A 26,384-nucleotide genomic window follows, 5' to 3' on the forward strand; every position below is an offset into this window, starting at 1 on the left:
AACAATCCCAGCATGCCCTTTTCCTCCCCATACCCAGCCACCCGGGGGTCGTCTTGCGTGTGGTTTCGGGGGCTGTTGTGCAGGGAATTCCCTGTTTCTTTTTTCTGCTTGTGAGCTGAAGTCCATTTGCTGCCAAGCACCCCACTCACCCCCCACCCCCTCGTCCCCCGTCCCCCGTCCCCCACCCCGCCCCCCTCCTTCAGCACATCCCCTCGGCCCGCGAGCGCTCTTGTGAACTCTATCTTCTCTTGCAGAAATCATATCCTCTTCGTTGCAGCAGACGAAATTTCTTGTAACACCTCTTCAGGTAAAAAGAAATAAAATAAATAAATGAATGAATGGTTCACCCTCACTCTCTCTCTTTCTCTCTCGATATATACTTTTATAAATCCATGAGGGTGCAAACGCTTCTTTTTTTATTTATTTTTTGTTTTTTAACTTTTTTTTATTTATTTATTATTTATTTCTCGGTTCGTGCACCCAGTAGTCAGGGCTTTCTTTTTTAGAGCTGTAAGCACCTATTATTTATTTAAGGCCCTCAGTCAGGTATGTTTTATTTATTTATTCATTGCTTTTTGTTTCTCAGTGTTTATATATATATATATATATATATATATATATATATATATATATATATATATATATATATATACATATATATATATATGTGTATATATATATATATATACGTATATGTATATGCATATATAGATGAGTGCCTCTGTTTGGCACATGCATGAAGATACTGTGCGTGACAGGTAGTCTGAGTCCTTCCCTCATTCCTTAGCCACCTCATCCAGTGCACTACTTTCCTAGGCCTGCATGCTCCTGAGTAATGCCATAAACACAAGGGGCGAGAGCCAGAAAGTTCTGCCACCTCCGCCCCCCGTTTATTTCATTATAATTCATTATTCATTTTTTTAAAACTGTTCATTGCACCTACCCCCCCTTCCCCACTCCACTCCACTCCCCCAGAAGCCCCTTTATATCCTCCTTCCTCTCCTTCAGAAATATTTCCATTTGATTTTGTTGTTGTTGCTGCTGATGTTGTTGTTTTTGAAACGCACGTTTAAGACTATGAACAGCCTTCCATGACCGTGAGGATTGGGGCATTAAGGAGATGCAGGGAACGTCTTGTGCAGGGCATCTGTAGCATCTACACGTTATCAGAAAATGCTTGTGGCTTTTTTATTTATTGATTTATTGAGCCTTTCAAATTTTTTTATTTAGTTTTTTTTTTGTCAGATAAGTTACTGTGTCCACTTAGAAGTCTATTATTTGGAACTTGGAGAAGGTTCCAGTGAGCTTTTGAATAATCCTTTCGATATATTCATAACTGACAAGCTAACTGTCTCAGTGCCTTGCCCCAGCATATTTTAAGATATATTTGGATGAGATTTAAAATAGAAGGTGCTGTACATTACATTCTGACAGATGTGCACTGAGAAGCATTGTGACTAATGACTTCTAAAGCAAGCGCAGAAAAGTGCTGTCCACACAATCTGTAAAATAAACCCCTGAAGTCAAATTGAATATATTCAGGCGAGCAGTCAAATAATCATTTTGAAGCTGAACTTCTTAGAAAGCAGTGATACAACAGTGGAGGGAAAAACGAAATAAAAGTGTATGAAATGTTTGGTCATCATATTGGACTATTCCTCTGTGTTTTGAATATTTGAAGTGAAGTATTTATTTGCGTGATTATATTCAGTGTCAGTGCTTTGCTTGGAAACCTTTGTCGATAGATGACAAGCCCATTGTATCAGTCAATTAAAATATTTTTGTTTTATGTAATTAAAACTTCTGAATAAAACAGCTGAGCCTTTTGTCTGTAAATGATGCATTTAAGTAAATGTTGCTTTAAAATACAATAGGGATGATTAAGGCCTTTTCATTTGTAGATATTTATGCAGTTAAACATATATCTTTAATAATCTTAAAGATTATTACTTCATGTGATGCATTAGCTCACTTCTTCATAGTCAGTTCATTAGCCATGTTGCTGTGTCTCACTTTACCTTCACTCTCAAAACCGATGTGTTTAAAACAACACATAGTGTGTCGCTTTTTAATACAACTTCATGTCTAGTTAAGGAAAAAACAGTCTGACAAAACGTCTGTCTCTGTAACACTTATATAGTATATAACTGTATAATTGTAACACAAAAAGTAGCAACTTTGACAGAAAAGGTATTGAAAGTAACGCAGAAAGTGTGTTTAATATTAGCACGTCGTTTTTGAGAGTGTTCGCTTTGCTAGTTAGCCGAACTTCGTGTCCTCATGAGAAGAAAAAAGAACACCCAGCTCTTACGGCTCTGGAATGTGTGAAAACACTTGTAGATGTCTGCCAAAAGGCAGAGCGGACTCCCGTTGTTTGTGTAGTGGTGCTCTGTTTTTGGGATTGAATCTGCATCATGGAGTCAGACTGAACAGTGACTAGATGGCCATAGTATTACTCAGGGAGGAAGGGATTGGTAGGTAAGGTAGTCCTGTGTCATTGCTCAGAAATCTGCCTGTGCCAGATAGTGTCCTACCAGGCAGCAGTGTGAAAGCATCAGCTGCGTGCTCCCATAGGATATGCAGACTAATATATGTCTTGCTCCTTATGAAAGTGTCACACAGAAATATATGTTTGGTTTTGATCAATAATGCTGTGGTGTCTTTATTGTGTGGCCATGTACAGCTTTTAAAGTTTTTTTTTTTTCAAGTTTAAAAATGGAAGAACTGATATTAAGAGTATTATTTTATTGGCTTTGTAGATTGCGGTAAATGTAGCATAGCTATTATAACTATTTGTCGTTTTTTCTTTAAATATTAATTTTGAAAAATCCTCTGTGCATCTCACCAATCTTCATAACAGTGCTGTTCATTTGTTTATAGTTTGAACTGTGAACAGACTTCAAACTTCACCCTGGTAAACTGAGATATTACAGGTCAAGCAGAAGTCTTTGCCCAGCATCTCTCTAGAAAGGCAGACAGAGTGATTTTAAGTGTCTAGGCTAATCGTCTATGGATTAGCTTTCTAATCACAAAGAGTAAGTAAATATTCAGGCCAGTACTCTGCCTTCTGATTGGCTCTTATCTGGTCCAGAGCCCCAGTGCAGACCCAATCAGGCCCAGAGGAGCAGATAACCCAGGTTCTTTATCACATGACACATGAGACAACGAAACTCCCTGTCAATCAAAGATCTAAAGGGATTTGGGGAAATTTGGCACTTGCCAGAAAACAGGGGGGCAATTGGGGATCGCATCATTAAATAGTCCACTAGAAATTTTAGTGCAATTTTACATTTTGTTATTTCTATTAATTTTTGTTAAGTTTCTATTAACTGAGTGTAGTGTGTGTGTGTGTGTGTGTGTGTGTGTAGATCTATCTGTCTATCTCTCTACTGTTCTGCGTGCATGCGTGCGCATGTGTGTATGTGTATTTACATTTTGCTGAAGTTTGGAAAGTTCACATTAAAATCTTGTGTGTGGCGAGAATAAAAAGTAATAACGATTGATTTTCCTTGCTTTAATATGTTTTCTCCACCTTGCGGTTCAAATTAGATTGAGGTTGAAGCATTTTAAATCTGTAGGTAATTTATTTCCAGGGCCTAGATTGCAGATTAAACCTCAACAACCAAAATGTCTTGACTCGTCAGCAGAAGAAGAACACAGTATAGGAGGGAGGGAGGGGGAGAAAAAAACTCAAACAAAACCGCAAAGACAGCTCTGACCCTATCTTTTCTCATCATCGGGAGCGTCCCACTCAATCACCAGCCCGGGAAGTGTCTGACAGTTCCTTCCTCCTGTGGCTTGTTATATCCAGTCTGACCTCAAGCGTTTTGTTTGTTGCTTTGTAATTCGTTATCTGGTACTGCCTGGCTCAGTTCTTCAGGCTCCTGCCGCTCAGCCTCCTGCAATAGAGACCCAGAGCCCGGAGCCATCTTACATCGTGAGCCTCCCTGTGATTAATCAAGAGCCGAGGCTGCAGTCCTAATTACATTCCAAGACATATTACTCACACTATACAGAGAGAGAGAGAGAGAGAATGAAAGAGAGCGAGAGAGAGAGAGAGAGAGAGAGAGAGAGAGAGAAAGAGAGAGAGAGAGGGAGAGAGAGAGAGAGAGAGAGAGAGGGAGGGAGGGAGGGAGAGAGAGAGAGGAAAACTAACGGGCAGTGACACAGCTGGAAGAAATGAAAGAGTAGAAGAAAAATAAGAAGGGGGTTCCTCTTTCTCTAACTCCAGAAACAAACGCGAGGCTTTCTTCTCCACTCCCATAACCCACACTACAGACGGAGAGAGAGTGAGACGAGGGGTGAAGGGGGTTAAAAATGATGAGCCGCGCGTTTAGTAATAAAGAAGGGAAGCGGAAGCCAGGCTGAACCCTCGCCTTCGTCACCTCACAGCACTGATGTTGGCACGTTGCAGAAGGGCCTGACTGGATGCTGCTGCTCCCAGACCCTTCCTAGTTTTAAAAAGGTTGTTTGAAGTTGTGGGAAGTTACTAAAATGTAGCTGTTAAAATGTTGTTGTTGTTGTTGTTGTTGTATTCTTGATTTTGTCAGGTCGCAAACGCATATTTGAAACATTTCCCTGTGGGGAAGACGAGCATAAATATCGAACTGGAATTATTTACAGTGCGGCTCAAAAGTTGTGGTTTGGGGTGGTAAAAAATGAACATTGTAAAATACTGCTACCACTTTTTTCCTTCACCTCAACCTTGCGAGACCTTACTGTCAGCGCTGTAAAAAATGTGCGGTCGGGTTTTTGCGCTAGCTGGGATCGCCCCCGCTGACATCGCGCGTGATCTCTGCGGCGCCGTCTCTGCAGCATATGCAGTTTGTCAGTTACCGGCTGTGCTTTTCTATCGCTGATTTGTTCTTGAGGGAATATTGAAGAAGCTCCCAAATGGCTCAGTTGGTGAAGGCATTCACAACAAGTGCAGGCTGGATCCTGTAACCAAATCACCACAGCCTTGGCTCTGTCATTCGCTATCCATGTCTGGGAGTGTCCACTGGTCCCACAGTGTCATTGGCTGTTCATGCCTGGGAGTGTCCAATGGTGGGTGCCACAATATTGGGTGTATCCTATGAGAAGGGTGGGATTAAGTCAGGCTAAATTCCTCAGGACACCACCGCTCCTCCCAACCAGCCACAGATTACCCGTTGTCCACTTTGACTGCCACTAGCTGTCCTGTAAGTACATGTCATGTGGAAAGTACATGTCGGTACATGTCATGCTCACTGGCTTATGGGGGAGTGCAACAGATGTGTGCTCATACTTCAGCTGCAGTTAAATGCACTGGATGCTGTCGGTGCAACAATGACTTCTGAGGCATGCTTGGGAGAAGCATGCATTCTGGGAAAGGGCTATGATGTAATGGTTTATGGTAAAAGTTATGGTTGGACTACAACATTTGTAATGCATGATTTAGTGGTTATGAAACAAGGGAGCTTGTTTGCTCAATGGATGCAGAACAATCTAGATAACTGACTCTGTAGGGATTGTCCAAAAATTGAGCGGAATTGCATTGAAGGACAGAGCAAAGTTTAGAAATGCACTTAGCTGTCAGAAGCATTAAATTTTGTTGGCTGTGGTTGAAATTGGTGAAATTGGTGCTACCTTGGTTAAAAATGAATTACAGACAGAAGAAATAAAAAAAATAGCTGACATAATTCTTATTTATTCCTTTTATTATAAAGTTTTACTTTGGTCAGTTAGTGCCTAGAGGGTGGCTATGGTGGTTCTCTGAAAAATAACAGTAGTCCTTTATAATTCATGTTTATGATTGCTAGTTCATTGCAGCCTTATGAGTGGACATGCGGTATGCGTATGCTTGTAGAAAGATTCATCCAAAGTTTCTGCATGTATTCAATGTACTGAGCAAATATACATCTACTGTGACTATTAGCCCCTACACCACCACTGTGAGGTAGACAGAAATCTGTTTTCTAAATAACTGCTATTTTGCCACATGGGACAGAACGTAGAAAATCTTTGTTGAACCCAACTAGAATTGGATCCTCGGAGTCCACTTTAATAAATGCTCATCCTGCCCAACCAAGCACTTTCCCCGAGTTTCCCTTTCTCCCAGAGCCAGCCTGCATCCTCTTTACATTTTTATACAAACTTTAAATTCGAGCTGCAGCAGTCGCACTTGAGAGAGGAAGACAAATACCCTCCTGGCTCTCTGACACTCAGATTGCTGAATTTGTGGGTCTTTTCTTTTTTGGTCTTTTCACCAAAATAAGCTCTGTCTCGTGAAGATAGCAGAACTGCTTTTTAGTCTGTTGTTAGAGTAAACCCCAAACAGACAATTGAATTCTAGTTTAGCTTTTTTTTTTTTTTACCATCGTATTTCATTTATTTTTCCCCACACTGTATTGAACTTGAGTGCACGCAGACTGGCAATTTAGATTTCGTCAAGAAAGATCGAACGCACGCCATTCGATTACAGAAATTCGTTTTTCATTGACTGTATTTTCAGCACTTGCCACGATTGCTGCAGGTTCTCTCCCCACTAACCCCCCCCCCCCCCCCCCCCCCACCCTCCACCCCCCCCCCCCCCCCCCCCCATGCGCTGTCTGGCCTTCATGAATCATGGATCTGACACCTGCGAGTGCTTTTTGACATTGCTCAAGTGGTGTGCGGGGCGAGTTTAACAAACTGCATTCGATAATGCTTATGGGCAGCGTCGCGATAATGTGGCATGGCGAATCGCATCGCTGCGGCAAGCGGCTTAATAACGCACTTCTGTCATCCCCTCTCCCCTTGAGGCCAGTGGGAAAATGGCAGAGCGCTACGCACTGTACACCGAAGCGGCGTCCCGGTAAACACGCGCCCTCAGAGCTGATGTGAGCCGCGCCGCCTCTGTGAAACCGCCGCGCGGCACACATAAACTCAGCCAGACAGAAACGCGACCGCGCCTTCTCTGTCCATTCATTTCTTATGCTTATTACCGGGGCTTAGAGCGTCTTCTGATTCTGTTGCCGTACCTACACTGTGGGTAATGGACTGTTGCGCAGAGCTGCAAATTGCCTTTTGCCTCCGTAAAATGCCCTGTAGTTTTTTTTTTTTTCCTAATTTTGTTTTTTGGGAGAGAAGCTGCCCCCACCCCAGCCCCTGCACGCTCCTGCATGATTGCATAGATCATACATAGTCCTGCACCTTACATATGTCTCCGTGTCTCCATCTTGTTGGGTCATCAGATGATTCAGTTTTTTGTTTGTTTGTTTGTTTTATTTATTTTTTATTTTTTTGCTGTATTAACTTTAAAGAAGTGATTATATTATAGCATAGTGTCAAATATGAAAAGCAAAATATAAGATGTATGTTCCCTACATACTGTATGAGTTTTATAAATATTGCGGAAAGCCTCTCCAAAGAATTACAGAATGTTGTACAGAGTAAATACATATTATTTTAATTTTGCTTATTATCTGGCATATTTCCTGAAATTTGGATTCCATATTTTAGCATATATTACTGCCTTGTAAAGGTAGTAATATGCTGTGACTGATAGTTGGATAGACATTGTTTGGTCCATTAAGGAGCTATTGTTAAGTATTTTCTTGTTGAATCTTTTGTTTTTGCTCTTTTAATGAAACTGAAAGAAGTGACTGTTGAGCGTGACGTTCTCTGTTTCCATAGTTACGGACGAGTTTATGCTGCCGACCCCTACCACCACACACTTGCTCCGGCAGCCGCATACAGCGTTGGTGCCATGGTAAGCAAAACATGTCCATCTCTCTCTCTCTCTCTCTCTCTCTCTCTCTCCCTCTCTCTCTCTCTCTCTCTCTCTGTCTCTCTCTCGCTCTACCTCTCTCTCTGTCTCTCTCTCCTCTCTCTATCTTTGTCTCTCTCCCTCTCTGTCTCTCTGTCTCTCTCTCCTCTCTCTATCTCTCCCTCCCTCTCTTCTTACTGCCTTTCCCTCCAACTTTCCCTTTGCCTTTCTTTCCCCTCCATCTTTCTTTTCTGATATTTCTCTTTTCTGTCCTCCCTGTTTCTGTCTCCCTCTCTTCCTCTCTCCGCTTCCACCTCCATTGCCCTCCACGTTATTATTTTTTTCTGTTTGCATGGGTTTTATCACACCTGACGTCTCTCACTCTCTTTCCCTCTCCCTCTTTTGCTTACTCTATCTCTCTGTCTCTCTCCCTCAGTGTGCAGCCCTGTAACATGCTCTCTTTATATTTTTATTTGCTATTCTTCTGTGCGCATGGATTTTTTATCATGGCTGACGTCTCCTCACTTTAAACTAATTGAATTTGTCTCTTGTGCTAACGGCACCCGAAATGTCACATTAATCCTCCCCGTAAACTTGATAAATGTCTTAATTCCTTTTGCGGTGTGGTGCATGTTGGTTATTATATTTCTAATTTTGCGAGCATCACCTAGCAGAGCGTGTTCCTTAATGGAATAATTAGTCATTTTGATAATTAAATCCATCACCTAAGTGGTGCAGTGGCCATGGCTGAATGGGGAAAAAAGAGAGCTGGTAAAACAATATGGGAGAAGGAGGTCCCTCAGCAGTGCCTATGGAAGCTTCTGGAAACAGCCTTCAGCACTTGTGGTTACAGATTATATTGACGTCTTCTGCATCATTGGTCTGCCACCATTATTAGCTACCAGAAACATATGTCTATATATATATATATATATGTCCAAGAGAAATAAATATATTCTGTCAGAGTTGTTTTAATGCTGTAACATTTTGCACTACTCGTGTGTCTTTTTTCCTATTTTAGAAAAAATAAAGGTGCACTAACTTACTAGATTTCAGCATTAACAATAGTTTTTAATTTTCTGTTAAGTGACGTTTTAATTTACAAAAACTTAAATACCAGCAAACATTAACAAAGGCATGTCTTCCAGTACCAGAAACCCTCTGGAACCTGGAAAATATCTTGATAGCTTGTGGAAAAAAAGGGTTAAAAATTCAGTATTTTACTGCATCAGTTCAGCTAGCTGCATTGCATCAAAGGCAGCAGCTGGTCAGCAACACTTTGGGTAGTGTGCTTCTAATCAGTTCACAGGCCCGACATATCTATCGATGGCTAATATCGGGAGCACAGCAGTTCTGTCTGTTCCCCAAAAGTATGTAGATACTCAGATCCCAGGGCCCTGATATAGCTGCTATATAAGATCCCAGTGGTCATGCTCTGTCGACGTCTCGATTCATTTTTCCATACGTCCATCCGTTAACCGTTTGTTCTCTGTTGTACTTTTGAAGTAGTTAAGTGCACTTGCCTGGCATGCGATGGCTTGTGGTGTGCTTGCTGCATGGCGGACCGGGGGTGATGTCATCGGGGGTATGTATAATGGCATGAGAGCGAGGCGTCCGGAGGAGGTTGGGGGGGGAAGGGGGGGGGGGGGGTCACGCCGAAGGGAAGCGGATTAAAAAGCTCTCGCTTTGTTTCAGAATGCTTTCGCACCGCTGACCGATGCCAAGACTCGGAGCCACGCGGACGATGTGGGTCTGGTTCTTTCTTCGTTGCAGGCTAGTATATATCGCGGGGGATACAGTCGTTTCGCGCCATACTGAACGACCCAAAAAAAAACACAAATGTAAAAAAGAAGAAGAAAAACAACAAACAAAAAAAAAAGATCTGAGAACCTTCCAGTTGGGGATTAACAAGAGAAACTTTTTTTGAGGCCTGGGTATTGCAATACATGCAGTAGTGCATCATTTTAGCACCTCTTAAGAGAGGGGGGAGGGACAGATATTTTTCATCTTATACCTCTGATATTTTGTTTGGTGTATTTTAATATTGTGGGGTCTTTAATTTTTCTTAAGGTTACAATACATAGATTGTTGGCTGTAGAGGTTTCTGTGGTGATCTAGAAAGCTGCTAGATATAAAATCTAAAAAAAAAAAATACATAAAAATATATATGAAACACAATTTAAGGCCACAATCACGTGTGCTTTTCTCATTGTAAATTAAACTATGTATGATAAATATTAAGTCATTTGGGGTTCTCATGTTTTGTAAGAGTGTAAGTGACTACAAGAGTCATTGTTGTTTGCTTTTTTCGTTTTTTTGCTTTTAATTGTTCTTAATTTGATAATATTTTGGTTTGTATATGAAGGGTGTAAAGGGAATATATTGGGGTGGGGGCGGGTACGCTAGCCTCAGAGCTGGACGCGCTGGAGAGCGGGGGATGGTGGCAGGATGGGCGGCGGCGGGAAGGCTAGGCTTGGCGGGCCCGCGAAATGGGCGGAGCTGTCACGTGCCGTCGATGACCCGTTGGATTGGAAACGGACGGTGTCGAAGGCGTAGACGGAACGAGACCGCGGTCTTATTAGAATCCCCACTCGCTTTTAACGGCCAGTGCAGTCACGGCCCATTTAAAAGCAAAGTCTCCATCAATCACCGCGTGTTCTGCAGGAACTGGGCTACAGCACGTGTTCTGTGCATGAGCTTTTTCGCAGCTGTCTCCGAGCGATTTGCTGCAGGAAGGAAATAGCAAGTGAAATGTAGCTTTGCTGGTGTATATGAACTCTATGTCTGGCACTTCTATTGGCATTTTTAAAAAGGTTAACTGGGGAAAGACTTACTCATTAAATTATCAACGAAACACTTACCTTTCTGACTGGAACGGACCTTACTAGCTAGGCATCACGAAAATGTAGAGTTAATGGTGTTTGATTTGTTTACATTGGGTAGGATAGTTAATAATAGGTAAGTTACCATAAGTAATGTGTAATGATGGGGTATGCCTCCCATTTCCCAAAAGGCAATTAATGGTTCGCTCGTGTTGTTACTGCTAATGGTCTTTTGCCATCTTCTCAGTCTGGTGCAGTAAAGCAACCAGCTCTGTCAAAAAACACCACACACAGAGTTGTGGAATTGGTGGAGACTTCCAGCGGGACTTCCATACAAGGGGACTTGCATGCTCGTCATTCAGTTTGCAACTGCTGTTCATTGGTTGGTAGGAGCTGATTGACAGCTTATGTTAGCTCCGCCCATTTCGGGGTTCCTCAGGGGCCTTGCCCTGGCATTACTGGAGTGCAGCATGGAGAATGAGTGTAGATCCTCATTAAAGCAGTTAAGAGGGGAGGGGCACCACTGTATTTTAAGTATATTAATCATCTTCTATTATCCATTACTCAAAGCCAAAGGTTATGTTCTTGGGTTGTTACTCTTGTATATTCAGATTTTGCATAGAAGCTGTCTAGGAAAACCCCTAAAGATTTTGAACCAAGGCAGTACTTCACTGTTTAATCTTTATCTAGTTCTCTAGTCAAATCCTTACTAGTTTAGGCCATTAAAAAGGTTGTTCTTTTTATATTGCTTCCAGTATATAAATTGATATTATTACTGACTTTTATATTACGGGAGAGAGGAAAAAAAAACAATAACAAATACGGTGAAAAAGCACTGTTTCTATTTTCTCTTTTTGTTTTTCAGAAGGAAAATAATAAAACTAGAATTATTTGTACCAGTTTAAAAAAAGAAAAAAGAAAACCTACAACAATGTATACAATTTGATCTGTGCAGTGGAAATGTTCTGTTATACAAAATACACCATATGATGTTTTAGAGTTAGCCTAGTAGACCTATTAGAGAGAGGTGTATCATTTTTTATGAAATTACATGATAATCATATTCAGATTTATATGAACATTTTACAGGTATCACAATCATTATGTAGAGATAATCATGGTATTTTTGTCAGCTTAATATTTTTTAGACTTTATTGTTGTTGCACACACAACCTGCAATTTTTCTTAGCTTCTTGGCTTTTGAGACATTATTCTGTTTAATTTAGTTTTTTTTATATTTGTTTTGGTGCATTTGCCTTTTTGTTTTGATATTATATTTAATGCCACATTCTTTGTATTATTTTATAGAACATTGTCTTTACATTTTGAAACTGTTTGATCAGCAGCATATGTATAATTTGTGAAAAGGATATCTATATATATATATAAATATAAATAATGATAACTTGGACATTACAAGTGCCACACAAGCAAGTTGTCAGGGCTCAAAGTGTCCTTGAAGAATTGCAGCTTGTCTGTGCATATAGAAAGACTCCATTCATGCTGTCCTGTTTACAAGTAAAACTTAAGTTGAGGTGTTTGTCACATATCTCATTTTTTTGTATTTATTAAAAAAACAACAAAAAATAAAACACAACTTTAAAAAAAAAAAAAACAGCAGCTTAGATCTCGGCTGCGGATGTCCTCATGTGTACCTGGCGTGTCACATCGCGCAACTCCGTAAAAAAATATCTTACCTGCCGCCGTGACTCTTCTATACAGTTTCTGCTTTTAAAAGAAAATGTGTTGTGACCAGGCATTCTCCTTGTCATCGTATGTGCATGCAATATGACCCGCTAACCAATAACCATCAATAAAGTTTCACAAGATAAGGGAACGCTGTGCTGGTGTGGTTTGTTTATTATTATTATTTTATTTTATTTTATTTTATTTTTTGGAAAAAGTGGGTGGGGGGGGGGGGGGGTGAGTATAATATGTCCTTTCTCCAGAGTCGCTGTTTGTAGGGTGAGACCCCAAATATAATCCCTATTTTGGGTTTCTTTGTTCACCCTGCATGTATGGTTCTTTGTTCATGTTTCTCTCTTTTGTTTTGTGGAAATTAATTAAAAAATAAATGTCTCTGGTAAAGGTGCAGTGTGCATTTTTATTATTGTTATTAATCAGGAAAAATGACACGGGGAAACACGGGGATTGCAGCCATGTAGATAACTCTAATCTGCAGGCAGGCTACATGAAGAGCTAACTATGTCAGGTCAAATGAAAACGTTTGAGGTAAGGAGAATTTGAAAGTTTTTTTTTTTTTATCACACATCAGAATTGTTGATTTTTTTTTACTGCGGCAAGTTTGAAAGTTTGGATAAGTTTGGTGCAAATTTTGATTTGCCTTTTTCGAAAACACTTTAGTGCATTAGTACATTCTATCACTGTAAAAACTACATTTAAAAATGGGTTATTAATCAATTGGTTAATATTTAACAAATCAATTAGTATATTATTACAGTAATAATATTTCCTTGACATGCTGGTAATATTCTTCAGTTACTATAATTAAGATTTCAAGTTATATGAAATATTAATCATATGTGAATATGTATTTCAGGAATTAAATATTGGCTGTATTTCAAATGGAAAAGGGGTCATCGCCACTGGTATTCAAGGCAAAATATCACTCGCTTTGTTTTTAATGTTATGTCTGACAAAGACAATTAGCTGCACTGATTAGCTAGCCAGCTGCTAAGTTATTTACCTACTCGTATTTGTTTTTCACAAATGTAACAATTTGTCTTAATTTTAAAAGGTGAATGTTGTGAGGTTACACAGCCATTTTGCAGGAAATGAGTCACTGAATAGCACACACAAATGAAGCGGTATAAAATATGTATAGAGTTTATATACACCCACCCCACAGCCCCCAAGTTTCAATTTGATTTGTGTAATTATAAAAACACAGCCAATGAGGTTATGGGAAAAGAGAAGCAATCTAAATGTTTAAATGTGATGAAGGAGCCGCATTATGCGGGGTAATTACGAATTGCCCTCGCAGAAATGGGCGATCAATAATTAACACACTTCTGGAGTCGCGCGTCACAGACGTAATTTTAAAAAATTGTTATTAATTCCATTAGCAGCGGCAGTCCTCTCCTACAATTCTTCGCGCCGGTCCTGAGGGAGAGAAGGAGAGAGAGAAAGAGGGGGTGCGGAAGCCTTCTCCGCTTCCCTTTTCTAGAAGCAGCACTTGGTCACTGTCCAAAAATGGATCTAATTATTTTATTTAATTTCCTGTATTATGTCCCGTGTTAAATGGCTGGGCGTCGGCCTGTTGTCTTGAGGTCTGTTACTGAAACAAACTGGGTCAGAAATCACTGCCTACACAAGCCAGTTTTTTTTCTAATTAGATCTTTTCTTGTCTTGTTTGAGGATGCAAAATATCTTCTGTGTTGAACTGCAGGTGAATTTCTAGAAATAACTCATTCATTAACTAATGGCTAATTGGGGATGAAAATGGTATGTAGCCCCAGGCAAACACAAATAGAATTCATATTCTTATTTGAATACCATCGCTAAGATGAGATCAGGCTCAACAAGCTCTCATTGCCATGTCACCATTTGCAGGTCAGTCTGCTGCAAGGGGTTGAGCTCTGATTGGCTGGTCACCTCTTGCCGGTCACCCCACTGCTTCTGTCGACATCTGCTACTGGTTAATTAACCTCACACATTTCTACTTCCTGTAATTAATTCAAGCTTTTATCTAGATTTTTGTAGAGCCAAAACAGCAGCTACATCCTGTAGTACCATGTAATAAAGCATGCACAGCTGCTTACATAGGTCATAATAGTCAGATCGAAGAGTATATCAGATTTTTCCCATAATTGTCTTGTCAAGTTCAACTTTGTAAGATTACATTGGAGACGCTTAAATGCTTAACACTGTATCATTATCATTTTGCAGTGCTGACCAGGGGTTACCCGACATTTTCCCATGTCTATCAACTAGAGCAAAATGAAAAGCGAAACAATTATTTGAACATTTCTGTAAATTGACAAGTTGTTCGTTCCATGGAGCAAAGTGGGCAAGTTCAGTCATTACCATACGAAATGTGCTTCACACTTGTTTGTTTAAAAATAAAAGCAACTGCAGTCGGGTGTTTGCTCATTATGAAAGCCAAGTGTTTTTCCCCCTCATCTTTTCTCTCTTAATTTATCTCCCTTTCACGTTCTCTCTCTCTCTTTCTCTCTCTCTCATAGCCCAGGGCCCCGGTATGTGCCCTTGTTTCAATATTTAATCCTCTCCACCTTGACCGCAGCGTTGCAGACTTCATTTTGTAATTAGTGGCTGCCTGCATCTCTATTGCTGTCGGCTGGCACGTCCGCGGCTGGTATTTGTGGAGGGAGTTTATTAGCAGCTGCCGGTTGGTTTATGTTTAAAGTGATTCCCCTTAATGGAGGCCCAAACAGCATTGCGCTGACAGCTTACCGTAGCCACCAATAGGACTCCTTTGTTTCACGTGTTTTTATTCATTTCTTTGTTCGCTGTCTGTTTCGCAGTGGTGCACATCCCAGTAATTTGGGGGCCACACATCTTTTAACATGTACTACTCTGAAGATAGAAGGTAATTGCTAGATAAACAGTACACTCCATCTACCTCCGGTATAAGCCCAGAACAGCATGTCACCTCAAAATGGACGCTAGAATGCAATGTAAACGGATCCCAGTCAGTCAATCAATCAATCAATACAGTTTTACTTTGTAGTTTCCTTACCAACGGGATTCCTACTGAACACCTCTCAGACTGCAATCAGTACAGCAAACAGCAACGTAGAAATATGTAAACAAGGATACAGTTACAAAGAGCAGACATCGCATTGTAACACAGCAACAGAAGGACGTGGTGCAGTTAACCTGAAATAATTAGGTGCAGTCAGGAGGAGTGAAATGTGTAGAATGCTCATGGCGCTGATTGGTCAGGTTTGGTTCAATGCTGGGCGCTATAAAAGCTTGTAAAGCCTGGGAATCAAAAGTGATCCAAAGCAAAGTGATCCAGAAACGATAATGGAAAATTACCTTATGGAATTATGACTAATATGTCCCCAGGGTATGGTGTTCATTGTAGCGCACACATTACTGTAGGACTGTGTGGTATAATATGTTTTGTGTGTCATGAATTGGGGGCAGAAAATAAACCAGGAGTGAGCTGGTGAAACTGAAAGGGGGGCGTTATAAGTGACAGACACACAGGATATCCACGTTAGCCTCTCTCTCGCAAAGGCTCGGCAAACTGCCTCCGTTTCAGGTCTGATGGAGGCAACGGAAGCAGCAGCTGCGCCTCCAGCCAGCATCTCGCCCGCAGGTGAGGCCACCGCTGTCCGTGGACCTGAAGTCCTTTCAGGCTTCGGTGGGTCGTGGGATGAAGAGTCCTCTCTGCTCCTCCCCCACCACTCCCGAGGATCACAGTGTCCTAAAATCCTTACGTTGTTTTCGTCTAATTTTGACTCTTTTTTTTTTTTCAGGTGTAATTTTATTCGCTGTTCATAAGTATCTGGATCACCTGCCAGGGGATTGCAGATAAAAATGAGTGCTTGTGCTAAATCTGGATGCATTCATGCGCTTACTGATATGTTGATTGTTGCATACCGTCCCTTTTAAACAAATAAATAGAAATGGACATCATTACAGTGGTCACCAGGGTAAGAGAAACCCACGCTTTGCCAGGGTGAAAGCAGTCATGTCTCGAGTGTGCCCATTAACTCTGACCACACTTCTCCATAGAAACCATAACAGAGAGCATCCTCAAGTCAGGTATGCCTTGCTTGTGAGCTGTTGTTCGCTGAAGACCTCTCTACCAGTTCAGCGTGCTCAAACTCTGTGGCCGGAGCCAAGGAACTATCAGAGTCTGAGGCTTAGTCGTAGGTCAGCTTGTGTCCTTGAGTTTGCCTCCACAAATAAATACAAGTGTTCTCTTCTCTTCCCAGACATGATTTGCGAGTTCCTCAGTCACCAAAAATAACTCATCCAATCCCGTTTGTGGAAAAAAGTGAAATTGGCATTTTCGAGTCAAAGTTGAGGTCAAGTGTTAATTGGGTCCAAGCCTGAGTTTTGACCATGAGTAGCTTTGCCATAGCAACCAACACAGTATCACGGCAACTGCAAGCCCTCAATAAGCAATCAAAGATGAGATTTGAACTTAAAAATTTCACTCATTTCATTTGAAGGTCGTACGCTTGTACATGCGTGTTTGGTTGAATAGAGGAACGAGGAAGAAAATTTTAAGTATTTAGTTCTGTTAAAGGGATTATTCACACTTCTGGGCATGTTGAATTCTTAGTTCTGTAGAAGCTGCAAACACCAATCGCCAGTGTAAGATTGGAGATGGCTCTAGGCTGTTCATCTGTGCTAATGGAGGAAAAAGGGTCTTAAAGCACAAATGTTTAGGGACCTTGACTGGAGGTCGGTGGAAGTACCCGTGATCTAAATCTGGCAGGTGCTGTTGTCGTTGTTAAGTCATTTAATCCAGGTCACTGGCCAGTCCTAACCATCTGGGATATTGCACTGCAAGATCTGCTGCGACAGTTTTACTGTAAGATGGATTCTTTTAGACTTTGACTCTGCCGTTTTTTACGCTGATCAAAGTCATTGCACAAGGTGCATTCAGTACCAGTTTCCTTTCAGAAAAAGACCTTGCCAGAGGTCTTGGGGTTGATCGTTAGCTTCGATTGGACGGCGTTGGGGTTTCTGATGCGGACGGCGTGCTGGGTCTCCGGCGGCTCCGGCTGGGTGGCCTGGAGCGGGGCCGGGGCGGGTGCGCGGGGGGGAAAATCGCCGTGTCTGTTCCTGCTTAATTTCGCCCTGCTGCATCAAAGCAGATGGACGCTGAATCTTGCATGATGAAATTGCATGATTCATGCACACATAATGGGTTTCGAACTCGCGTTCTAGGCATTCATAACATCCGGTACGTTCTGATTCTCTTCTGCTTTCGCGTCCTCCGGACTACAGATGGGACTGGGTGCACAGCCTGCAGAACTGGCCCGTAACGCTGAGCCAAACATGACCGTGTGGCCATTAGAGTTTGACCCCAGACCCCAGGGTGATACCTGGACTTTTTTAAGCACCTGTGTTTGAGTTAAACCCTCGCTGGCATGAGATGGAGCCAGTGCAGTCTGAGAACAGTATGATTACAGCATTGCATTACCCACTAACCGGGTCCTTGGCCATTCTATCTTGCTGAATTCTGTTGTCTGCCCCAGTCCGGCTAGCACCTTTTATTTATTCTTTTGTGAGAGTATGGGCAAGACTCACTCGAAAAATCACAAAATATGGATCGGTATGATAGACGACAGGACTAAAAGGACTTAAAAGATACATTACAATTCCTCAGCAGGTGAAGGGTGGCAACAATCTAAACAACATGGCGGTTGAAAGTGGCCAAAAAAGGGAAGATATTCACAGCAACAAAAGGGATTTATTGGTACTCTCTTTTCCCAAAGACGAACAGGACTCCGCCCATTACTTACCATGCATGGGAACTTGTGCGTGAATGTGGGGTCCTTTGCTATGATCAGCGTCGCTGGCAGTCTCCCTCATCCCCTCCACTTTCAGGTCCTCAGCGCCAGTGTTAGCGGGAGCAGACTGAGCTGCGCGGGACGTGCTGACTGTTAGGCCTGCTCTGATTGTGCTCTGAACCAGCTCCAGTTCCGGTGCCAGCCCTGCAGTCAGTCCTGTGTGGCCTGCTCCGGGGGGCACCACTCCAGGCAAACCCATTCCGCAGTGAGTCAGCGCCTTTTCCACCGACAGAAATAACTATGGCTCCAACTATAAATAATACAGGTTGTACATTTCAGAAGAAAGAAAGTGTCCAACTATCATGACAACTACATACCCTGTAAGTGTCCAATATAACTTCATATTGTTGCAGTTATACTATATAACTACAGCAATATTGAGTTGGACTTAAAGCATGTCCAACTTCATACTGTTATAAAAATGTTCAATTTATTTAAATGAAATGGAAAGTTTTTATTACATTTTTGCTACATATCTATGGTGATTTAAAAAAGGAAATTCTAACCAATTACAGCCGTACACTGTTTGTACCTGGAGGAGAGCTGGTATGTGTGGTGACATGTATGCAACTATAATGCCGTCTGTGGTATGGATCCTGGAAAACTAATAATTGAATAATATTTATCGTAGTATGATGCCTAATTAAAGGCCTTAAGGGTGGTTGTGCAGTCCTTTTGAAACTATCGCTATCCGATCAGCTTACTCAGTAAATTATTTGTGAGTCAAATTGAAAGATAAGTGTTTATTAAAATTCAGACTTCAGTGCTTGGACTCTCATATTTGTATTCTGCTAATTAGTTTGGGCCTGCCAGTCACATCGGTGTGCTTGTATAATGTCTGTAAGCTTGACCCGAATTGTTAGCTTTTCTATATTTACTCTCCCACATTTGTGAAGTGAGGTCATTAATAGAGCGCATTAGCGGGGCTTCCTTTAATCTGGGGGTGCGCGTAATTCCGTTAATTGGATCTTCCTCCAAAGCCGGCGGTGGAAGTGCGGAATTGACGAGGCTTTCGCGGCCGGGCTCATATTGTTTTTAATAATCCCGCTGTCGGGACGTGTCACATTCAGATTAATTGGCAGCGTTCTCAAGGACTTGTGCCGGCGAACATGAAGAAAGGCCTGTTTCCATGGAGAAAACACAGCCCCCCCCCCCCCCCCCCCCACCGCCCCCAATCCTTTGACTGGCTACGAGCTGTACACGTTGAGGGAAAACACACAATATTAATATGAAATAATTTAAATGAATCCTAGGATATTATCATCAGCCAGCCCTTCTGTAATTGCACATTGGATAATTGCATCCTTCATTTAATTGCAAAGCATATAGCTGGTCCCATTTGAATACTGCTGACATTATTTGTTCCTGTTATTTGCATACTCCAGATTAGACCAGATATCACAACTGTTTTGAGCTTGTGCAGTCGTGATGAGTCAACTCTTCTGCAAGGAACTTTGGAAACCATAATTTCCTTTGAACATGCATACTGTCTTTAGTAATTCCAAATTTCATTAAAAAAATATGCTATTCTGACACCATATTCTCATTTTGCTGCAGTAGGAGATTGCCATGCACTCAATATTAATTTGCTTTTCTGTCAATACTATGCAATTTTTGAAAAAGTGTCAGATAAATTACAACTTTTGTATACTTCAACTCTTTTTGGAAAAAGGGAGTTTTTTAATCAAGACTCTAGTTGGCCATATATACCAGTGAATGCAGGCCTCTAACTGATATGTAATGTTTACTGGGAAATTATAAAAAGTATTTAAATATATATATATATATATATATATATATACATATGTACATTTATAGCCATGTCATACAGTCTGGTATGAAATGGCTTGTACATTTCATGCAGTCTTGGCCGCACAAACTGACCAACCCGGGGTCTCTGTCAATGTTCTGAAATGACCAGCTCGCAAATTTGGTTAAAGTTACCTGGTGATGAGTGTGTGCACGGGGTTTCCTGGCCTGTTGGTGACATGGGGACATGTCTTTATAAGCGGGGAACGGCGTCATTCTGATTCCATCTTACTATGGCGCAGCTGTTCGTAATTGCAGACAACTGGATTCAATCAACATCTGTCTTTAACTTGATGAAATGCATGTTTTAGTTTTGAGCTGCAATTAAGCAATCACCAAAATTAGCTCACCAAACTGTATTTTTGAAGAACAAACTAAACACTTAATTACAATTTAATTTGAATTTAATTGTTTAATTATAACTGAAGGTTAAGAACTAATGTGAAAGGTATGTATCACAACATGAAACTATATGGTACTGCAGTTTTAGCATAGTGATTGGTGTTGGCTCCCAAGAAAGAGAAAAACAGTTTTATTCCTCTGCTAAAATCTGTTTGTTTTCAGTTGTTTTGGGTGCTCATGACACAACCCATCTGTCATCCAAATGGTCTTTTCAGAGGCCTGTTTATAGTGGAGGATTTTCACAACACAAACATTTCTTGGCCATTAGTGGAACTGCTGAAACCTGAGATGTAAAGCCCAAAACTGTTTTGTGTTTGGAAGCGGTTTCAGCAAATGTTTCAGCATGATGCATTCATGAGCGGCTCATACTGTTAACATTTCCACATGCATTTCAGCTGCTAGTGGTTCAGTGGTTATCAATTTTGGAATGTGTGACATCATAAACTGGTTTTCCCAGTTAGATGCCCTTGCAAGTTCTGATGGTTAGAACATTCTAGAAACATTGAAAAAAAAAAAAAAGATGTTTTGGGGATTACAAAGGTTTCTCTTAAAGTCTTAAAGTGTCCATTCCTGTACTGTACATGATTCAGGGAAAAAGGAGCCAAGGGGAGTTCAAGATATGTGATGCACCCATGCCCTCCGGTTGGTCCACAAACAGCTGAAATCCCTGTGCAGATTGCACAGAGATAATATAGAATCGCCGTGTGTGTATACATGGTTAATTATTAATGGGCAGAACCTCATCTGTGCTGGGTCTGGGTGGGTGTGTGTGATGTCTTGTAGAGAGCTAGTTGCAGGTCTCCGACAGTGTCGTAGATTCTGTATCATGCAGAAATACAGTATATCATGATTATTTCAAATTTGGCGGGTGTGGTTTCAGTCGCCTGGGTTCTCCTCCTTGCACATTAGCGCCTCCTCTGGACGATTTTGCCACCTGCGGTCTGCCAGCGCGCATGAGCATGTGCAGCCCTGTGGTTCAGTAGCCGCACTGTGGAATGGACTCGGGTGGCAGCTGGCTGTACACATTTTTAAGGATGTGCCACACCCTCCGGGACTGACAGAGTATGATGCTGTAGTACGGCTGGCTTGCAATTCAGGCCAGAATTACGACCCTGCAACACTGCTAAATCGGCCTAAAACAACTTCAGTCATTTTGCTAGTTGGTAATATGTTTTACTCATAAAAAAGTATATTTGTTGATTATTTGCTTTTGTCAACATCAGCCTTCTGAATCACTTTGGTGTCCAAAATGAGCTTGCCTTCATTCCAGTTAAAATAAGTAATGAGGAAGGCTGTATTATTAGAGTTTACTTTTTGGAATTAGAGTCCAGTTGGGTCTTTTTCTTGTTCCTGCATCCTATTTATTAGCACAAACGTCCTGTAAATATTAATGGACCTTGTTGGGATACTTGAAAGATCAAGCATTCGGAAAGATCCACAAATTATTATTTCATCTGAACTCATTAATATTTAAACAAAGCAACCTTTGCCACCAAGCAATTAGCCTAATTTGCTGTACACCAGAGTACTTGTAACCATCACTTTTAATGTACTGTACAAATATGTAGTCGCTTCTCAAAAGCTGTTAGTCACGGAAGTAAACCAATTTCTGCAAACAGGCAGGAAGAAAAGCATGTAAGTATGAAGTATGCATTTCAAATCATGCTAATGTGAGAGACACAGATGTGCGTAATATTAAATAAAACAACTGAAGTGTTGCAACGCATAGCCGAGAATTAACGTTAGCGCGCAGGTCCCACATTTGTAACCAATACACCTTTTGTTCTTTGATCATTGGAAGCAAACTGCAGCCCACTCAAGTCTGTAGAAGCTCAGGTTTGTGTGATTTTGTTATTTCAGGGAGTGTTTGTCAGAAGTAGGGTATTTACTGTCAGTTGCTAAAAAGGTAATTGGGGACCGAGAACATTTTGGGTTCTTCCTGAGAAAATTAGTTGAGTTACTTGCCAAGATTAGAAATGCTCAGAGTAGTTATAATGGAGCCAGTAAAACTGAAAAATAGACTGGTATGTAATCAAGGACTTTGCATAGTACTTCCTGTCCTTTTAATTTAGAGGGAAATTCCACAACCTCTAAATACAGTATATAAGATATATACTTTTCAATTAAAAACCATGTTTCCACACTAGTCAGGCACAGAAAAAATGTCATAGTTTTTCCAATCTCTTTCACCTAGTTCATTTCGTTAAATTCCTTATGGACCTAATTCTGGTTGTCATTGTTTTCCCCATATTAAGTATTAATCTTACGATAGTTGTTCATGAAATATAAAAACCTTATTTGTTTGAAATTTGAAATCATTTTCCGAAAAACCACCAACGGCCTTCTCCCACCCCCGAGGCCCGCTCCCGCCTCTGCCCCCCCGCCATGGCGGTAAAATATTCATCCGATTAGCCCTCCCACTGCAAGCGGCGGGCGGCCAGCTTCTCCCAAACCTGCCGATCGGGGGGAACGCCGCTGACTGCAGACGGCAGATCTGTCGTGAGGAGATGCTATTGGTGTCCCACACATTCCTGCCCACCAGTGAGCCTGGCGGTGTAGTGTGTTAGGTAAGGAGCTGGGTGGGCTTGTAACCTGAAGGTACTTACCCTGCGTTGCTTCAGTATATATCCACTGTAACTGTAAAAAGTTGCGTAAGTCGCTCTGGGTAAGGAGGTCTGCTAAATGCCTGTAATGTAATGTAATGTAACCCATCTTCTGCCTTAGTAGATGCACTTGGAGTAATAATCCATTAAGAAAGTTAAGGGGCAACATGGTGATTTTACGAGGCTGTCTGTTATTGGACAGATCTGAAACTAAACCTCCCCACAAACAGTAGCTAAATGCTGAGCGCAGCGCTTAGACCTCAGCACACAGTCCCGCTGCTGCAGCGCTCGGTAGCCCCAACTCTCTGACAGATTCAGGAGAACTGGACCGCTGCCTGCTGCTGCCCGAACGCTCCTGTTTTAGATTCGTATTACCCCTCCCCGAGCCCCCGTCACTCTGTCTGACGGAAAATAATGTCCTTGTTGGAAAATAATGCTCTCATTTGCTCCCAGCACCCGTGCCTGCCCTGTACCTGCAGCACTCCAAATAGCCTGCAATTCCAAACCACAGAGAAAGTGATTGAAAATCACCTTTTCCTTTTCCGGGCTCCTTGAGAGCAAGTGCCATGCACACACACACACACACACACACACACGCTTACACACCCACACACACATACATACACATACCTATACACCACACACACATGTGCACACACACAAACACACACACATGCACACACGCACACAGACACACACACACTCGTACACACATACATATACACACACACACATATATATATATACACCTCACTCTCACACACACATACACACACACACACACACACTTGCATGCATAGAGCTGTAAAGCAATAAGGTGAGACGGTGGAGGAAGCACCTGGCCCGGTTCCAGTGCTGTAACCACGGCGGCAATCGCTCATCGCTTCGCTGGCTATTATTAGCGCCGGTGCAAGGACCAGTGTGCGCGGGAACTGCGGCTTTTTATGTGCGCCCTGCTGGAGGATGATGTAGGAATGGCACCCCCCCCCCTCCCGCCCCACAGGAGCCCCGCCACCTCCTACACCACCCCCGAGGAATCAACGGCACAATGTGATCCAGCTCAGAGTGGGTTAGCGGCTACCTCTGCAAACACAGCTATGGGTCACCATGGTTTCTCCAGAGAAGCTAAGCTACTGTGGCTGCATAATCGAGCGTCTATGATAAACATTTGTGCTTAAAGTGTTCGTATATACTAAGCCTGCATTGGGGCTTTACTGGGGCCCCAGCTGTAAAAAAGGGTCTTGGGTTCAAACTTAAATGTTATCTTAAGATCCTTAAGATGCTTGCACTTGATTTATAAAGATAACAGACCAGAAATAAGTTTCTTAGGTTGGTTTTATGTGCATCTCCTGTAATATATAAATCTCAAATGAACTTCAGTCTGAACTCAGATGAACTTGCTTTACAATTACCCCATCTTGTAATTATGGGCAATAACATCCATTTTCCTCTAAATAAGTTTACATTTCTTGCACTCTTCATTCCTAAAATTATTATCAACTGGATGTTATTTTCAAAGCATGAACACAGGGCACTGAGTAACTACTTAGTTATGATTTTCTGCGAAAAGCCACTATTTAAGATGCAATTTTATCGTAAGGCCATTTTGAAATGAGACCCCAGGTCTTTCCTCTTGAAACTTTTAAACCAGAAATAGTTTTTAAAGTACTTTTTATAAGAAGACTTGGGATTTCAGAAGTAGCTCAGATATTGCAGTAGTTGAGTTTTTGCCTCAATGTAATGAGTGGTTTGTAGGAAACAGGGTTTCTTTGCTTTTTGGTTTTGATTGCAATGACCAGGATTTCACTCATTTATAGGAATAGTTTGCTTTAGTTTGTTACTAAAGGTTACAAGCATATATGCATTACGATTAGTTTGAATAGATTTTTTGTTAAATGTTTTATTTGTAAGGAAGCTGACATAAGTTGAACATAAATGTGGAACATTCCACCATGAGCCAGTCAAGCCAGGTTTGGCCAAAAATTGTTCACATTCTGGGTCACGTGATGTTCCTGCTCTGTTCCGAAGCAGTATTTCAAAAATAGCTACCTCCGAGAAAGAGGTTAACACAAAGGGATCTTACTGACACCTTTGTATTTATTTATTTATTGGAGGGAAATGAGGATTTCTGACATTTGGGCGGAGTCAGCACATTTCCAGCTTTTAAACTCCTCGGCGATTAGCATTCGTTCTTTACCGTCTCGTCTGTCTCTCCGTCCGCTATTTGTTTCCTTTTCACTCTCGTGACTCGCTTGTCGTTCGTTCCGCTCGTTCCTCTTGTAAAGAATGGGACCTGAATAATGACCTCATTAACCAGAGCTCGCCGACGCTATCTCCGACGCTAGGCTAGAGCGGCACCGATCAATATGACGGGCGCATTATCAGACCGCCCTCATCGGTCCGGGGAAAGGAACTCCCCCGGAGTGTCACACTTCTTTCTGAATGCCTTTGTTGTTTTGACAAATTTCCACTTTACATATGCATGGGAAGCCATAGAAGCAATTGCCCTTCTTTTTTTTTTGGTTTGGAAAATACATCGTCTTTGATCATTGAGATTCATTGAATGGGCCATACAGGCGTTCTGCCTTGAATCCAGACCCACGGCAAATCTGATTGGTTCTGAGCCTAGGTGTTGGCTTTCTCACGTGCGATGTGTGTGAAGGGTTTGGCTGGTTTTTATTTTTAAATGATGGCCTGGATCCATTGCACATTTGTCCTTAACTTTGACTGAATTGGAAGAAAAAAAAACATTTGTTCTTGTTTATTTAATTCTAACTCAAAGTTAATGGCAAACATTGATAGACTCCAGGCCATAGTTCCTGATATGATTGCAACATAAATGTGATGGTTTGTTTGTTTTGTTTGTTTTTGTTTTGCTTTGCGTTGTCAGTTCACCGTAAAGACGCTGTTTGTGAGAATGGAGAATGGAGTCTCTTCTTCTTTTTCCTCCATGCGCTGCACGCTGAAGTGCGGACGGCGTGCGGAGCGCACGGACGCTGCGCACTGATCTAGATTAACGCCTGGGCTTTTGTTTCCCGTAGTCATTGCCAGCCAGGCCACCTTCATCACGCTGCGCTGCAGAGAAAGTTTCCTCAGCTCCTCGCCTTTTAACGAATCCTCCCGAATGTCCATGTTCTGCATACCAATGCATAATGCAGGGGAGAGCTTCAGCTTTCCAACGGAACCCAGGTTTCAGAGCGTGTATCTCACATAGTCTCGCACTCAAGTGGTGTTTTCTTTCTTTAAAAAATTTTTTTCCGAACAATCATTCCTGGATGCTTAAGTATGTGACGCAAAGGGAGGACAAGCATCTAAATATACAGTTTTTGTATTTTTTTCTTGCAAGATTCTTATATTTCCTGGGTTGGCAAATTCTGAATATCAAAAGTACAAAATAATCTCTCTATCCACGACGACACAGCCCTGATATTTATAACAGAAGTCAGGAGTGTTTCAGAATGGCGACAGATGCTCATTACAAAATGAAGTTGTATGAGGTGGGAATTTGCCATTACCTGTC

At 41.6% G+C, this 26,384-nt stretch overlaps 1 protein-coding gene across 13 annotated transcripts in view; it reads left to right on the forward strand.

The window, feature by feature from the left end:
- Positions 1-12,367, forward strand: part of rbfox1 (RNA binding fox-1 homolog 1) — a 398,869-nt gene extending 386,502 nt beyond the window's left edge. For 12 of the 13 annotated variants that reach the window (XM_064314523.1, XM_064314524.1, XM_064314526.1 and 9 more), the window contains 2 exons: positions 7,636-7,711; positions 9,404-12,367. In XM_064314523.1, the coding sequence (XP_064170593.1) occupies positions 7,636-7,711; positions 9,404-9,526 (199 nt within the window). In that variant the 3' untranslated portion in view covers positions 9,527-12,367. Of the gene's footprint in view, positions 1-7,635; positions 7,712-9,214; positions 9,334-9,403 lie in introns of those variants that run through there. The other variant, XM_064314522.1, reaches the window with a different exon arrangement.
- Positions 12,368-26,384: the final 14,017 nt, after the last annotated feature.

The sequence above is a fragment of the Anguilla rostrata genome, chromosome 17, assembly GCF_018555375.3.
Source record: "Anguilla rostrata isolate EN2019 chromosome 17, ASM1855537v3, whole genome shotgun sequence".
In the NCBI taxonomy this organism is placed as follows: Eukaryota; Metazoa; Chordata; class Actinopteri; order Anguilliformes; family Anguillidae; genus Anguilla; species Anguilla rostrata.